Source organism: Falco punctatus, assembly GCF_963210335.1.
Source record: "Falco punctatus genome assembly, chromosome: 4".
Taxonomy (NCBI): Eukaryota; Metazoa; Chordata; class Aves; order Falconiformes; family Falconidae; genus Falco; species Falco punctatus.
In genome coordinates this window covers 70,400,105-70,415,353 of record NC_137583.1, presented here as the reverse complement: position 1 = coordinate 70,415,353, position 15,249 = coordinate 70,400,105, and the positions used below count along the sequence as shown (strand labels likewise).

Sequence of the window (15,249 nt, the reverse complement as noted above, 5' to 3'; positions counted from 1 at the left end):
CAAAATAATTGTATCAACTAAATTCTACTGTCAGTTGAAGAGTTCTGTTACCCCAGCTCTATTAAAAGTTCTGTTCAGGGAAAAGAAACAGAGCAGTCTGACGTATATGAGCAATCACATGTAACTAACAAACCATAAAATAAAATTCCTTAAAAGTTTCCTGGAATATACTTAAGGAAGTTGTAATCCATTCACAGGCATTCTTTGAAGTGAAAAAGTAAAATAACTCACCAAATAAATTATTTGTTTCAATTTATTGATTCAGCTCTATAGTCACCAGTATTCACTTAATGTTACCAGATGGAGCCATAATTTGACACAAGAGAATAATACTCTGTTCTCAGATTCACGTAGTAGACTTTTTTTGCCTGATATTCTGCTCTCCTCATGTGCATGACTCTTCAGTTGGTGTCAGTGGGAGTCATACACACATAAAAAGAGCACAGTACTGGAGTCTAGGGGTCAAACTTTCAGGTCTGCTACAGCTGTTTCTCGTAGCGCAGCCCTTTGAGGTTTCACATTGTGAAAAGGGAATCTCTGGAGAGTTTTGAGTTGGTATAGCAGCTTATGCCAATTCATTCAGTTTCTTTTGCCAAGGAGATAGTCAGGACATTGTTTAGCTCAACTGCTAGAACAATTCTCTGAGACCTCAGGCAGGGAAATAGCTGTCTCTGTTCCTCTGCATTATAATGAAGTCCGTATTTGTTTCTTGCTGGGCAGAGTCAGGAAATTGTAAAGGTGGCTTACATATACTTCTCTCTCTTTGCAATCCAGCTCCAAGTACAATATGGAAGCACCAGATAATCTAATCACAAGTCTTCTGTGAAAATCAGGAAGCAATAATTTACATTAAATATGTATATTGGATGAATGCCATGTGACTATATAATTACTTCAAAGCTTCATTTCTAAATCAAAACCATTAATAAGTCATAGAAGGGTCCAAGTGTGACTAGGATCCATAAATGAATATATAGAGTTGAACCCTCAGCTGGTACAAATTGGTATAGTTCCAGCTCACTGACTGAGTGTCTGGCCCGTATTTATTTTACATTCACATAATAGGAAAAAAAATAGTTTGCAGAAAATGCATTCCAGATTGAGTTACCATAATCATATTTCGTTCTGGAATATTTTGTGCGTGTGTCTTGTAAACCACTGAAAATAAATGTACATATAATGAAGATGCTGATATACTTTTATAATAATGTGACTTTGCTGTGTAATTATGTTGACAATATTCTGGTCCCAATTGAGACTAATGAGAGTAGTGCCCTTTTATTGGTTATATATTAGATTCTTCTTATAAACCCTCTGAGAATATTAAATCATAAAGCTAGTAGTAGCAGGTAGACCTTATGTGGCAAGAACAAAATGGCTACAGTAAAGGGGAAGACTGTTTACTGTAAATGTTTTCACTTTTTACCAGCCAGCCAAAAATTCAGTCTTGTTGAATTCGTATACAGATGCTCTGCCATATTTCATTTCATGAGCATTTTTGCATGTGTTATATTGACTGAAGGATGCGTACCTTGCCTTTTCATTTCGTACAGTATATATTACAGAATATAAGCAGAGTACGAGACTGCATTTTTTTCTGGAGATTTTTCGTTGTTCTAGGAATATTTGGTCAAGAAGTGTTGTCTGCTTTTCATATAACTTGGAAAGAAATGCAAGTTAAAATACATTGTGTAATTAAGGCTCCCACAATAGCTATATAAGGATGAAGTCTTCCACTGATTAATAACACAAGAACAGCATAGGCAATGGGCAATACTACCCCCACTAATGTATATTAACCTTGACCTTTAGGTGCTTCCCCACAGCAATGAAAGGCTACTTCTGTACCCCTACCCAATCAATCCTTTGTTTCTCAACTGAGACAGCTAATAAAGGTGTCAAATATGGTGGAGGTTTTGTAATTAGAACACCTGTTCACGATGAACAGGACAGAGACCAGCTTGTCATTTCACACAAGTCCCCAAGAAACCACAATTTGGCAAAAATAAATAAATTAATGAATGACTGTGGCCCCTGTAGTATTTTAACCAAAGATCTAGAGCAGAAGAGAACATGAGTCCCATACAAATGGTTTGAGACAAAATGGATTTTCAATATGATCTCTACTAGAACACATAAAAATTACTATAAATAACTTCTAAAATATTTCAGCATTTAAGTTTTTGCTGCAGAGCTGATGTTGTGTCATGCTTCAGTAGCACACAGAAAAAAGTACGGTGTTAGTTTACAGATTGACACTCTCAGATGATGCTTTTATCATGATTTTATCATAAAGTAATGACAGAATTTTAATGCTGATGTGTAAATTCATTTGATAAATTCATTTTAAACTTGTTAGTAATTAGGCTAAATAAACATAAAATTGCAAAGCATAGTGCAGTTTAAAATCCAATATACTTATTCTAACATACGATAAAGAACTTACTTTGTTATGTTACTAGCTCTGAGTCCATCCTTGATCTATGTGTCGGAACTTGTTTCTGCGGTCTACTTCTGGGAAGAAGAGAATTACGTTCAGCTGGGTATTTGCATCCACTTCACATTTTTTAATCCAGAACACTAACTTGCTTTATTGAAAATGGTATCCGGTTATTTGGACAGCAGAATGACATTTTAAAGAATCTATGAAATCTGTCTATTTTTGATGTGTCCAAGCACAGGGAAATGTAGACACTTCAATAATGTACCTTATGCACAAATTGAGAAATTACACACAACCAAAGAAACAGCAGTGCCATCTATTGGACAGAAAATTAAATTATTCCGGGCTATACAGCTAACTCCAGAAGAAACGTTTTACTTCAGCCGCTGCCAATTTTCTCCCATTTAAAGTATAATAAATTATTTTGGCTTTTCATGTAGTTTGGATAAGCTAATCTAGTGCGGCCACACCTCGAATACTGTGTTAGAAAGACACTGAGGTGCTGGAGCATGTCCAGAGAAGGGCAACAAAACCCGTGAAGGGTCTGGAGCACAACTGTGAGGAGCAGCTGAGGGAACAGGGATTGTTTAGCCTGGAGAAGAGGAGGCTCGGGGGGCGGGGGGACCTTATCATTCTACAACGACCTGAAAGGAGGTTGTAGTGAGGTGGGTGTCAGTCTTTTCTCCCGGTAACAACAAGTGTTAGGACAAGACGAATTGGCCTCAAGTTGTGCCAGGGGAGGTTTAGATGGCTATTAGGAAAAAATTGTTCAATGAAAGGGTTGTCAGGTGATGGAACAGGCTGCTCAGGGAAGCAGTTGAGTCACCATCCCTGGAGGTATTTAAAAGAAGTGTAGATGTGGTGGGTGTTTAGGAGCACGGTTTCGTGGTGGACTTGGCAGTGTTAGATTGGTGGTTGGACTTGGTGATCTTCAAGGTCTTTTCCAACCTAAACGATTCTATGATTCTATGATATTAGTTAGAAGTAACACATACAAATAAGATCTTAAGTGTACCAGTTAGACATTAATTTGACCAGCTCTTTTCTTCAGTGTTGTCATAGCACAAATGCTGTTTCTAATAGCTATCTTCATAAATTTGGCAACGTCTGAATTCTGGGCACCTAATAGAGTTACTGCTAAAGAAAAATATATGCTACGAAAGTTAGAGCTTTGTACTGGACATGAAAACTAATTAACAGTCTCAGTAATATTTGTTTTAAATTGTTTATTTTAAGTGCAAAATTTATAGCATTCAGTTAGAGTTTGATCTGAGGGAAGAAGGAAAGGGATGGTTTTTGTTCAGCTCTTCTAAGGGCTGCAGGAAATTGCGGTACATGACAGGCTTATGATCCGGCAGAATATTTCTCCTGGGGTTTATGATTAGTGTCATGTTACATGTTTCTAAGTATTATATCTGGATTCAAGATAGTGAAGTATCTTCCCCAAAGCTGCCAAATCAGCAAGCTTGATGTTATTTAGTTTTCTAATTCTTTAATTCTTCACAGGAATTGGTGGACCTATTTACGTTGGCAAAATTATGTCCGTAGAAGCAGTTACAGGCATTATCACAGCATCTGATTTTATGCTCGCTCAAATATATCAGGATTTCCAGGATTTAGGAGTAGGTTTGGGTTAGGAAGATAGATTGGGAACTTGTTGGTTATGGGCAGTGCCCAGTGAGGAGAAAGTGAGTTGTTCCCTTGACTTCAGTGGCTGTGGAATCTATTCCAAACTGAAACTCATATACTGATCTAATGACCCAAAATACATCCTCGGTCTACTCCGTGTGGGTGGTGCTCAGCTGTAGTGGGAGTCTCTCACCTTCTTAAAAGGAGATTTTCAGCATCCACAACAGATTTTTATTGGTTTTAAGATGGGTATCCAGTTTTCTTACAGTTAAAATTTTGTTATTATCGTTAGGAAGTAATGATTATTACCATTAGGTAGTAATATCACTAGGTAGTAATCTTCTGTATTAGAAAATGGGAAACTTAGTCATAACGTTTCCCTTTCAAGACTGTAGGTGGAACCTAATTCACATAAATGGATCAATATTACATAAGATAATACATTTGCATGAATATATGTGTTAATTTATGAGGACAGGAACAAACGTTTCTAGTACATGAGAGCTACATTTAAGAACAGAAATAGGTAATAATCCATTGTATAGTTGTTGTCTTTCTTTATGGTTTAATAGTTCTACTTTATGACATAAGTTTGTGTTTCTGAAGGAGAAAATCAACAATAGAGTGCCACTAGCTGTATTGTGTAAAGGTAGTATGTTTTAATACTGACCCCTAGTGACAAAATTACATTTTTCAGCTGCTGTTGCTGCAAGGTAAAGGGATTTTGTTGGGTTTTGTTGGTTGTGTTATCTTTCACATTAGCACCCTTTCAGCTGAGCCCTACACAAATACCAACAATTAACTCATGCCATGAACAGATTCCTGTTTTGACTTTCACTTACTGTATATCCATAGTGTGATCGGTGCTTTCTAAAGAAAATAAAAAGAAAACAGAGTCATTACCCAGGAACTCACAAGCTTTTCCTTACAAGTTGCACATTGACTTCCATTGAAAACTGCAAAATGTTTTATGGTAAATTGCTCCCTTGGCAGAAAAGCTGCATCAAGGCCTAATGCTGGGATGTCATTCAGAAATTAATTCCCACTATGACTTTAAAGTCACATCAGGTGACTTGTGCACAACCCATGAACAGTACCCTAAATCATGCCCTGGTGGCAGGTGCAAAATGTTTCCCTTAGCCAACTCCTGGTTTTCTCTCTTAGATTTGGGAAGGTGTGGCTGTATGGGAAAGTCCCTCTATAGACTCAGACACTGTACCTGCATTTTGTTCCCAGTACGGCTCTTTCACAAAAAAAAAATAAAAATCATTATGCATTTTCCTGTTTGTTTGTTTTTTAACTGTGTTGCCTGTCAGGGGTTATATTGAAGACAGAGACCACTATAGAGCATTCATCTCTATCTAACACAAATCTCATGTCACAGCGTCCTAAAGTGCATGAGAGCCTAAGTATATGCAAAATAGTTTCAGACAGAAAACACTTCTAAATTGGGATAATGGTAACTATAGAGGAGTTCTACCCATTATAGATATAGCAGAAGCTTTTGGGCTGTTTGTACTCTACTCCCTTCAAAGCCTTGGCAGTATGATCACTATTTATCTTAGCTGTGGAAGGCTGGAATTGCACTCAGAGCATGTGTGTTGTCACTTGTAACTTCCCATGGTAGATTTCTGTGGGATCAGGTGAAACTTTCTTCTTCCTGGCTGGAGACTCCTAAGCCTGGAAGAGAAAACTGTGTTTTATGTAGTGGCACAACTGCAATGATTTTTTCGGAGTGTCTAACCCTATGATGAGATTCAGTGATATGCACTAAGATGAGTTGTACTTTTTATGAATTAAAAGTGGCAAGACCTATTTTATGTTTGAGTAAGTTTCAGACAACTGTATTGGTGCTTTTACATGCATATTTTCTTTGTAGAGTATTTCTAAACTAAATGCAAATTATTTAAGTATAAGTTTTAATTTCAGTATAGTGTGAAGTTACTTATTTTAAGTGTATATAAGGGAATTGCAAGTTCATGGCTGATCATGCAAAATTAATTCTACACTGCTGTGAAGTTAACCTGTGCACTGACTGTGGCATGTTGTCTAATTTGACTGTCATGCACACAAGGGTGTAAAAATAAGCTTTCACAAGTAATTTTAATCCTTTTTACAATCTCAGTAATTTTATCTTAACATAGTAGTAGATGTGTACTTCCTTAGAGATTTAATTTTAAGAGAGAAAACTAAAAGTCTAAGTTTCTGTACTCTGAATCAGCCTAAGAGCTTGAGCCTTTAGCAAGGCAAAACAGATTGCTGCCATCATCCAGAAAAGACTTATCCAGAAGTGAAAGATGGGGCCAGGTTTCACAGTCCGAGTACAGTGTAGGGAGACTTCCTTGGCACAGCTTTCTTGTCCTTCCTCAGCTGGTGCTTGGAGTGGTGAACAGCCACTGCCGCCTCAGTCCCTGTTTTCAGATGAGCAGTTGTGAGGACCCTGCTTTGGCTTTTTCTTTCTTTCCCTTACATCTCTGCGAAGGCTGCTCTGGCAACTCCTGAATGTTCCCTGGTACTTTGCTTTTGTAACAATGTGGATTCCAGACTCTCAACATTTGTGCTGAGTTACAGATTTTTGCATGCACTACCTCTTGGATCAGAAAGAAGAGAGAGGGATAGCATCTTTTTCAGTGCTTACCCTGGCTGAAGCTACATGGGATATTTCAGAGGCAAAAAAGCTTTCTATTGCCTCTGAATTTCAAGCCTTTCTCATAATAGTGGAAGTGTCAGAAATTCTTAATAAAGGTTGCAAATAATATTATAATTGAAAGGCTCAGATGTCATGAATAGACAGCTCATTACCAATGCCCCTGGAATATTTTGAAGTTTTAGAACTCAGATTGTGTAACTTTGTCAGATGAATTCAATAACAAACATAAGAAGATCTCTGTGTATGAGTCAGGTGTTACAGCCTCTGCTAACCCAGACAGTTTACGGTTTTATTGCTTCTGTACAGTGAGGTTTATTGAGTTTTGGTTTTGTGATGTTTTAACAAGATACTTGTCATTAAAAAATGGAATAGAGGGGTTCAGTTCCTGAAATGAAAAAATAATACAGTTTGTTGATATCATCAGTATTTTTGTGTTAGCACAAAGGGGGCCCCAAACTGTTGAGCAATCTCTTGTGCTAGATTCCCTTACTCAGAATAAACCTATTGACATTAATTTCCCTTGTATAGTGAAGAAAACAGAAGTAATACTAGCCTTTAAATAAAATGTAAGTGTCTATATACAACAGTCAATTGCTTTTGAAAATAATTAACCCACAAAGTGAAATTTTTGGTAGATACAGAAGACATTTATTGAATGTGATTATTCTGGTGGCATAACAAGGCAAATGAAGAATACTAATAAATTTAAGGGATAAAAAGGAAGCTATTTCCTGAGGTTTTTCAAACTTCTGGTTATGATATTCCTTCCGTCAGAAATTGTGTAATAGAGCTGGATCAAAAATGCTTTGTGTGAAAAAGAAGTCATGCGATTTAACACAGATAAGAGTTGATTTTAAAAAATGTGTGTTTAATTAGATGCATAATTCTTATGCATAATTTACATGCAATTATGTATGAAAATGAGATATGCACAGGCATAAATGGCTAGCTAAGCACCTCACACACAATCACGGTAATTTTGCACAGAAATTAAACATGCAGTTGCAAATACATTTGGAAAATGAAGTCCATAAGGAGTGCAATGGCCTTTGTGAGGAGGAAAATTTTGAATTTTTTTCTGAGTCAAAATTGTGTTAAATCCTCAGTTGGAATGGGGGAAGTAAACAGCATAGAAGTGAATAAAAATATAATTTAATATAAACCAGTTTATGTTCAGTTGTGGTAGAAGAAGCAAAACCAAACATACTTTACCATTTTATGAAGTGTCAATCTCACTAATGTAAATTAAGCATAATCCAGAGTAAATAGTGGTGTGAAGCTGTACCACTGCTCTTCTCCTCTATCTCCCCTCCATGGAAGATTGCTTAGAGGTTTGGGGGGCAGTCTCAGAGGTTTCTGTCAGCTCTTTGGAGACTGATAGTTGCTTTCTCCATTAGGCTAGACCTTCTCTTCAGGAGGACAGGCTAGCTGAACCATTTCCTATTCACCAAGTAAATAATCCATTATCTTTCTTGCCATGGCTAGGAGTCTTGATTGCTGACAACTGTTATACTTGATTTGATGTCAACAAAGAGGTGGTTCTTGCCTCAAAGAGCTTATAATCCTAAAAAATAAAATTTAAAAAAGCACAGAGTTTTGGTCCAGTTTTTACTGGTGATTGTTTCCAGAACACACCACCAATATCTGAGCTTTCCTATTGCACCCCAGACAACTGAAGCAACAAAATATTCAGTTCAGTAAAATTCATATGCATCTCCAAACTTACTGTTTAAAAACGTTTGTGTTGCAAAAAACTTTTGGTAATGATTTTATTGCCAACTTTAATTTCTTTTTGCAGTAAAAAAAGTAAAGAAAACATTTGCTTTTCGCGAACTCTCACTGTTTATTCTTTGAGTCTTGAGTGATCTTTTAGAGAATTTTCAAGAAAATAACTTGTTATAATGTATATTTAAAATTAATAATTTAAATTAAGTATTATTTGACCTTTTAATGTTTGCCTTTCCAATGACACTTGAGAAATAATATTTTAGCTGTTCTTGAATGCAGTAATTTGAATTGAGTTGTAATCAGAATTTTAGTGTTTCACTGTGGGGCGTGGTTAAGGTCTTTAGGGTCCCTGAACCATGTATACGCTGGTTAAAATAAACACCTAACCCTGTTAGGTTAGGCACTCTAATGATCATAACCATGCGCTTATAGATCATAACATTTAAGTTATTTTAACTTTGAGTTCTGATTTCTCCACTTGTCTGGTTTTTCTTGTTTGTGTCTTTGTTTGTAGTTCAGCTTCCATTTCTCAAAAAAACATGACGATATTGCAAATGCAACATCCTTTTTTTTTCTGCTTGCCATTGTTCTCTTCCCTTTTCCCTAGTCTTTTCTCTCCATGATTAGGGAATTTGATGTATTTTGAATCTTTACATAACGCAGAGGAAAAAAGCTGTGGATTTATATCATTTACTCCTTTTCCACATCAAAAGGGGTATACTTTTTTCAGCTAAACGAAGGCTCCCTTCTTCCTTGAGGCTGTAGTCCTGTAGTAGGAGCACTGATGAAGTGCACCATCTCAGAAGGATGTGTCTGGAGCAGAGTGTGTTCTGGAGGCAGGGAGAGAGGCTACGCTGATATGCATTAGGCAGAGACAGTACTGGTGGAAGCTTCTTCTTCTGACTTACAAAACTACACAGTGTATGTCTCTGCCCAAGATGGAAGGGAATGAGGACCTCTGTACTTAGCTCTAAATGTGGTAGTATTTCAGCACCTTAAAAACTTAAGCACGTTAATTCTTTCTGTTCCCTTCTGAGGTCAGGCCTTGCTGTCTCTTCAGCAGCTGGGGCTCCGTGGCCAGGCTGACAGGGCTGGTGTTGTGTTCTGCAGCAGGCTGTGGGGTAGGAGTGGGTTGAACTATGGATTCCCCATTCTTCCTTCTTCCCTCATAACCTCTTCTGTACACACCTCTGTTCCCAGGACATAGCGTTGCCCTCAGGTGTCCACTCTTAAAATCTTACCCTCAAAGGTGGTGGTTACCTTCAACTTCAAAGGTCATTACCTGCTGTTGTCACTTCTAACATGAATTATTTTTGCCTTGTGATCCATTGTGCTACTTGATTAAACTCTACTCATGAAACTGTGATTCAAAATGAATCTGCGTAGTAGTAGAATGCAGGATTGAAATAAATATGTATGATCTTCTAAATCAGTGGTTCTCAACCTTTTTGAAGTTGAGTGGCACTTGAGAAAATTGGCTGTGCTCTATACCTCGCTGAGGTCAGCTCTGAACACATGAGGAGCTGTCACCTTGCTCCTTTGTTAAGTACTTGTGTACTTGCTGGCTTTATGGAAATTATAGTAAATCTGCTTATAGTGTGATTGGCTACCTCATTCAGTTACGTGTATCATCCTGGAATCAGTCTGTTAGGGACTATATGTTTATTTGGATTTCCTATGGGAGAATACATGTATTATTGGGTGTAGTATAGGAATAGTAAGTCCTATACGTACTGCAGAAGTATTGGATTTACTGCACCTGTGAGATGCAGTGATGCATTTCATGAGTAGTGGATCTGTCCCATAAATCCTGGAATTTCTGTGTATCTATTGTACGGGAAAAACTGTTTGATGTTGGTTTGGGTTTTTTTCCTGGGTAAGGTATGTGTGTATGCTGTGTAATGCTGTAAATCTAATAGCTTATGGACATGCATTTCTGTGCATGGCTCTGTGTGTGTGTATGGTGAGTCTCTCCCACACTTCACCAGCAGGTACATCATGTCATTGTTACACGTGCCATGAATGTGATGTTTTCTGGTAAACCTGTGATACATGTGGTGTATAGCTGATCCTTACATGTGCAATCAACATGTTCAGGATTTCTACATATACAGTAGCCTGAATAGAGCTACAGCACTCCTGATGCTGGAAATCTGGATAAAATTTTCATGGGGAAGAGAAGACAATATTAACCAGAGAACCTAGAAATACGGTGGCCTTACCTAAGTAAAAAAAAACAACAAACCAAACAACAAAATAAAAGAAAAAAAAAAAAGAAAAAACCAAACAGAATAGGGAAAACACAACAAAAACCCAAACAAAACATTTTCAGTCCTTCTTTATCTGGTCAAGGGAGAGAAGGGGAAGGAGGACACCCAGATAAGGTTAAATCCAGCTAATTTAAGTCAGTCTGAGGAGTGCAGTGCAAGACATCTGAAAACATGGAATTTGCTTCTGAACAGCAACTGAAGTGCTTGCATTAAAGTTACTGATGCTCCAGGAGGATTAATTAGCCAACACCAAACTGGCCTTATACCTTTATGCTGCATGCAAGCTAATAATCCTAGTCCCCTTTTGTCCCGGGATAGCTACCTTTTCCCTGGTTTTCCAAACTGGTAAATACTGCCTGCCTGCTAGCCTTCCTTACACCCATGCTCCAGCACTACCTGTGAGCTGCCATCACCTTGTAGCTATGGCAGGGATCAAAGTAACAAACCCTGTTAGCCTCTGCTGATTCATTCCAGGTATGCTCAGGAGTATCTGCATCCGTTTCCCTGAAAATCTGGTTTGTACATGCTTGCACTAAAATGAGTTCTTCGTAAGATCTACATCATGTTGCCCATGTAATGGGATTACGTGGCACACGTTGGCATGTATTCTGCTTTCTGTCCTGTTTGCATAAGAGCATGACTATCAGCATGCCTGAGATTTTTTTGTTTTTATCAATGCCTTGACAGTCTTTGATAGCATAACTCTTTCTTGTATATGTAATACTTCTAAACTTGTGTTTATTTTGTAACTGTGGAAGTTACCGAAAGGTTAGTTAGATTTTGGTAAGACACTGTTACAGTAAAAGTAAGATTTTCACATCCAGATTTCACTTATTAATATGTTGAGAGAAATTTAGCAAAACTTACAAAAATGTACACTCTTCAAGTGCTTAGATATGCTTGTATAGAGGTGGGAGGGTTTGGTATGTTTTTGATACAGACAAAATGTACTAAAAGAGGGGATTAAAAGCAGTTGCAAGGAAAATTCAAATTGCCATCTGTGCATTTCCATTGCTAACAATATTGCCAACTTTTGTTTAACAAACAGATGATCCCAATGTAAAATTACTAAGAGCAGATAGTGAATTGGACATATGCCTCAAATCATTTGATCAAATTTTATATACAAACTCAGAAGGAAGACAATTCAATTTTTATAGTGTTCTGGTTTATAATGACATTGGAGAAAATCCCACTGAAATGAATTTAAGATGGTATAGACAAGTTCCTGTTGCTTAGTAGAAAGCAAATTTTTGGCAAGAAGGTCAACAAAAACCTCAAGATATGGAATATCTTATGGCATTTGAAGAATGTAAACTACATTTGTATCAGTAGTCTCTTTTGCCTATGGCAAAGAAGCCAAAGAACCCATAATGATGTGGTAGCCCAGAAACATAAGCCTTTTCAGATTTGTTAGAGCACGATAGTTTCCCCTCAGCCAGGCCAGGTTCTCTTTTCAGGGTTTGCATGAGTTGTAGTCAAGAGTTCACCATCATTACAGACCATGTCACTAGCTGCTTTCGAATATATTCTTTACCCCAGATACTAAATACAAAGTTGACTTTTTTTTCTCTTAAAAGGCATTATTCTGGTGAGTGCCAGAAGCAGAACAGCAATGTTAAGATTAAGTGCTCATAGGCCAGTTCCTTCTGCTGTGACTGAGATGTAGGCCCATGTGACTTAGCAGTTTTGCAGCATGTCAGATTTAAGTCATTTGCAAATGTGTCCTCTAACAGTGCAGCTGCCTGCGCGTTCTGCTGTCTCCTGCCTGAAGCTGCTATTTCCATAGTAGTGCCTCTCCCGCTGTTTGGGTTTTTTTGGCTGGTCTCTAACCTAAATTTCTGAAAGTATTTTTTAAAAAATCCCAACAATCTTCCCCAATTTTAATTGCAAACAGGTTGTTTTGCACATCTAGCTTAGAACTTGGCCACACTAGTGTTTGTCCCAGCACTGCTGAGAGGCAGCACCCTTCAGCCACAGCTGCAATGTCATCTAGGAGCCAAGGGAATATTTAAACTGGATCTGCTGTCGGTAGACTAGTTGATGTGGATCCATAGTCATAGCCAGCCCTGAAATCTGTGCTGTTGTACTCCTGCTGTCTAAATCTGCTTGTATAAAGCCAGCTCAATAGTTTCAACATTGCACTGAATGCACCATGTGCAACTACTTTATAAGAATGGCAGAAGCTCGGTGTGCCATGTTTATGCCACCTAGGTATCTGCTCACAGAAATCTGCAGAGACAATACAAAGAACAACAAGGTAATACTCCGTGCGCTACAATCCTCATTAGAAGTAGTGCTAGAGTGATTATGGGGAGAGGTGATAAGAGTCTGCAGAGGCATTTGCCTGGACCTAAAGATACAGAAATCCAGCATCTTTGAAAAGATGCAAGATTTAATTCACTTGTTCAAAACCTCAGAAAGAATCCATGTCCTAGTAAGTTAAAGAATCCAAAAGTTGGTGACTTGGTTTGTCTGCTTATGTTGTGACTCTTGAACTTCACACCAAGTCATATATAAATGACATACAGATATATATATAAAAAATCTTGAGATGTAATATAATACTAGTTTAGTTGGTAAATACAGCACATTAAGAAGAAAAAATGGTCCTAAAATAACAGAATTTTTTTCCTTCTTCATTTTGCTAGGGCTGTTGCTGAGGCTGAAGGAATTAAGCCATTGGTAAATACCTTGAATGCTCAGAGAGATGGAGCCATTGCTAATGCTGCTACAGTGCTAACAAATCTGGCCATGCAAGAGCCATTCCGCATAAATATCCAGAGCCATGGTATTATGAGTGTGCTTGCAGAACCATTGCACTCAACCAGCAGCCAAGTGCAAAGCAAAGCAGCATTCACTGTGGCTGCATTTGGTTGTGATGCTGATGCAAGAACTGAGGTAACACTACTCTTTCAGGCTGTGGTTATTTATAATATTTCTAGATCCTCAGGTTGGTGTTATACTTAGCTAGAATATTTGTATTTTGCGTCTGTCTGTCTGTCTGTCCTCAAAGTCCTGGGCTTTCTAGATAGTAACTAATTTTTCACTTTCATCATAGGCTTGTTCAGCTGAATTTAGCTGTATGAATTTAGCAGTATGTCATGAGAACTTGGAAAAGGTTTTCTTTAATTTGTATTTTTTTGCACCACATTAATGTTTTACAGCTTTTCAGTGGCTTCAGTGAGTTTTAACCAGTGCTATGTCTTAATCCACCTGTTTATGAGCATTAAACATTAAGGGTTTTTTTCAGTTGCAACTGTTGGCTGAACTTTGAAGATGAGAAGTTCTGTCCTCTTTACTCTCCCTCAGTGTTGTTCTGTTTCCCATTTTCAAGTCCTGAACAGCAATTTCTGACCTTCCTTAATAAGATACTGGATATGCATGGAGTGAATGTAATTCAGACAAGACCCAAAATACAATTAAACCCTTGATCAGTGGCATCCAGCAAGTTGAACTTTTTGCTGTTTATCAATGGTCATACTATTTTCTGTTCATAAATAATGATGATGCTATGTGCATTCATAGATTATAAGTTGGGGTTTTCTCATGGGTCAAGTCTGTTAATTAGGACATGAATAAGGGGCATAGATAATTAATCTACCTCTTTCAGTGTCCTTAAAATGTCTTTCTCCTCAAAAATCCAAATAAGCGATATTTCCTCCAGCGTGTATAGCAAAGATACTGTAGCACACAAGAGAATAGGATGTTAATAAGATTGTCATACATACAATACAATACAAATTCAAATATATTGTGATGTAAATTAGTTGCTAGGAGGCAACAGAACACAGAAAAAGCTGTGTAAGTCTCCATGCAGTCTTGGGTTGCATAGTCTCTTCATTTTCCACACCATAATCTAGTAACTGAGAAGCAAGGCAAGAGCCAGAAGGGATGTGTGCCATGTACCGCTCTGAATCTCACCTCAGCTGCAGCCTATGCAGAGTTCACAGAAGCACAGAATTCCATAACTGGCCTTTCTACCAGCCCAGCATAGCTTGTCCACAAGGTTTAAATGTTCTGAAAGGTGAATTTCACAGGCTGTTTTTGCTGGCTTAGACAAAATATGTAAGTGGCAATGTCTTCATTTTTTTTTGTAGTTAAGAGATGCAGGTGGACTGAGACCACTCGTTGAATTGCTGTGTTCCAAGAATGAAGAAGTCAGAAGAAATGCGTGTTGGGCTGTTATGGTCTGTGCAAGTGATGAACTAACCGCTGGTGAACTATGCAGGCTAGGGTGAGTAGAAATAGTATCAAGGGGCAGAGAGAAGATTTTGATGTGAGAACTCTTATTAAGTTGATCTTTACATATTTATAGCAGAATAATAAAGTTAAGCTATACCTTTTGATAAGCAGAAACTAATTTCGCACCACAGATGTTACAGATGAAATGGTATTGATTTTAAGTAACAGAAATGTTGAGAAAAAATGTAGGCCTGAAGAGAGGTGACTGGAATTATAAAAATGTTTATTTATTAGCCTGAATTAGGCTTTATATTGAAGCTGTGCTTATATCATTCAAAACTGGG

The 15,249-nt window shown here is 37.7% G+C and overlaps 1 protein-coding gene across 1 annotated transcript in view; it reads left to right on the top strand.

Annotated features, from left to right (window-relative positions):
• The window catches only part of ARMC3 (armadillo repeat containing 3), a 122,559-nt gene that overhangs the window by 71,664 nt on the left and 35,646 nt on the right, over window positions 1-15,249 (top strand). The window contains exons 14-15 of the mRNA XM_080384902.1: window positions 13,372-13,621; window positions 14,821-14,957. Of these exons, the coding sequence (XP_080241028.1) occupies window positions 13,372-13,621; window positions 14,821-14,957 (387 nt within the window). The remainder of the gene's footprint in view (window positions 1-13,371; window positions 13,622-14,820; window positions 14,958-15,249) is intronic.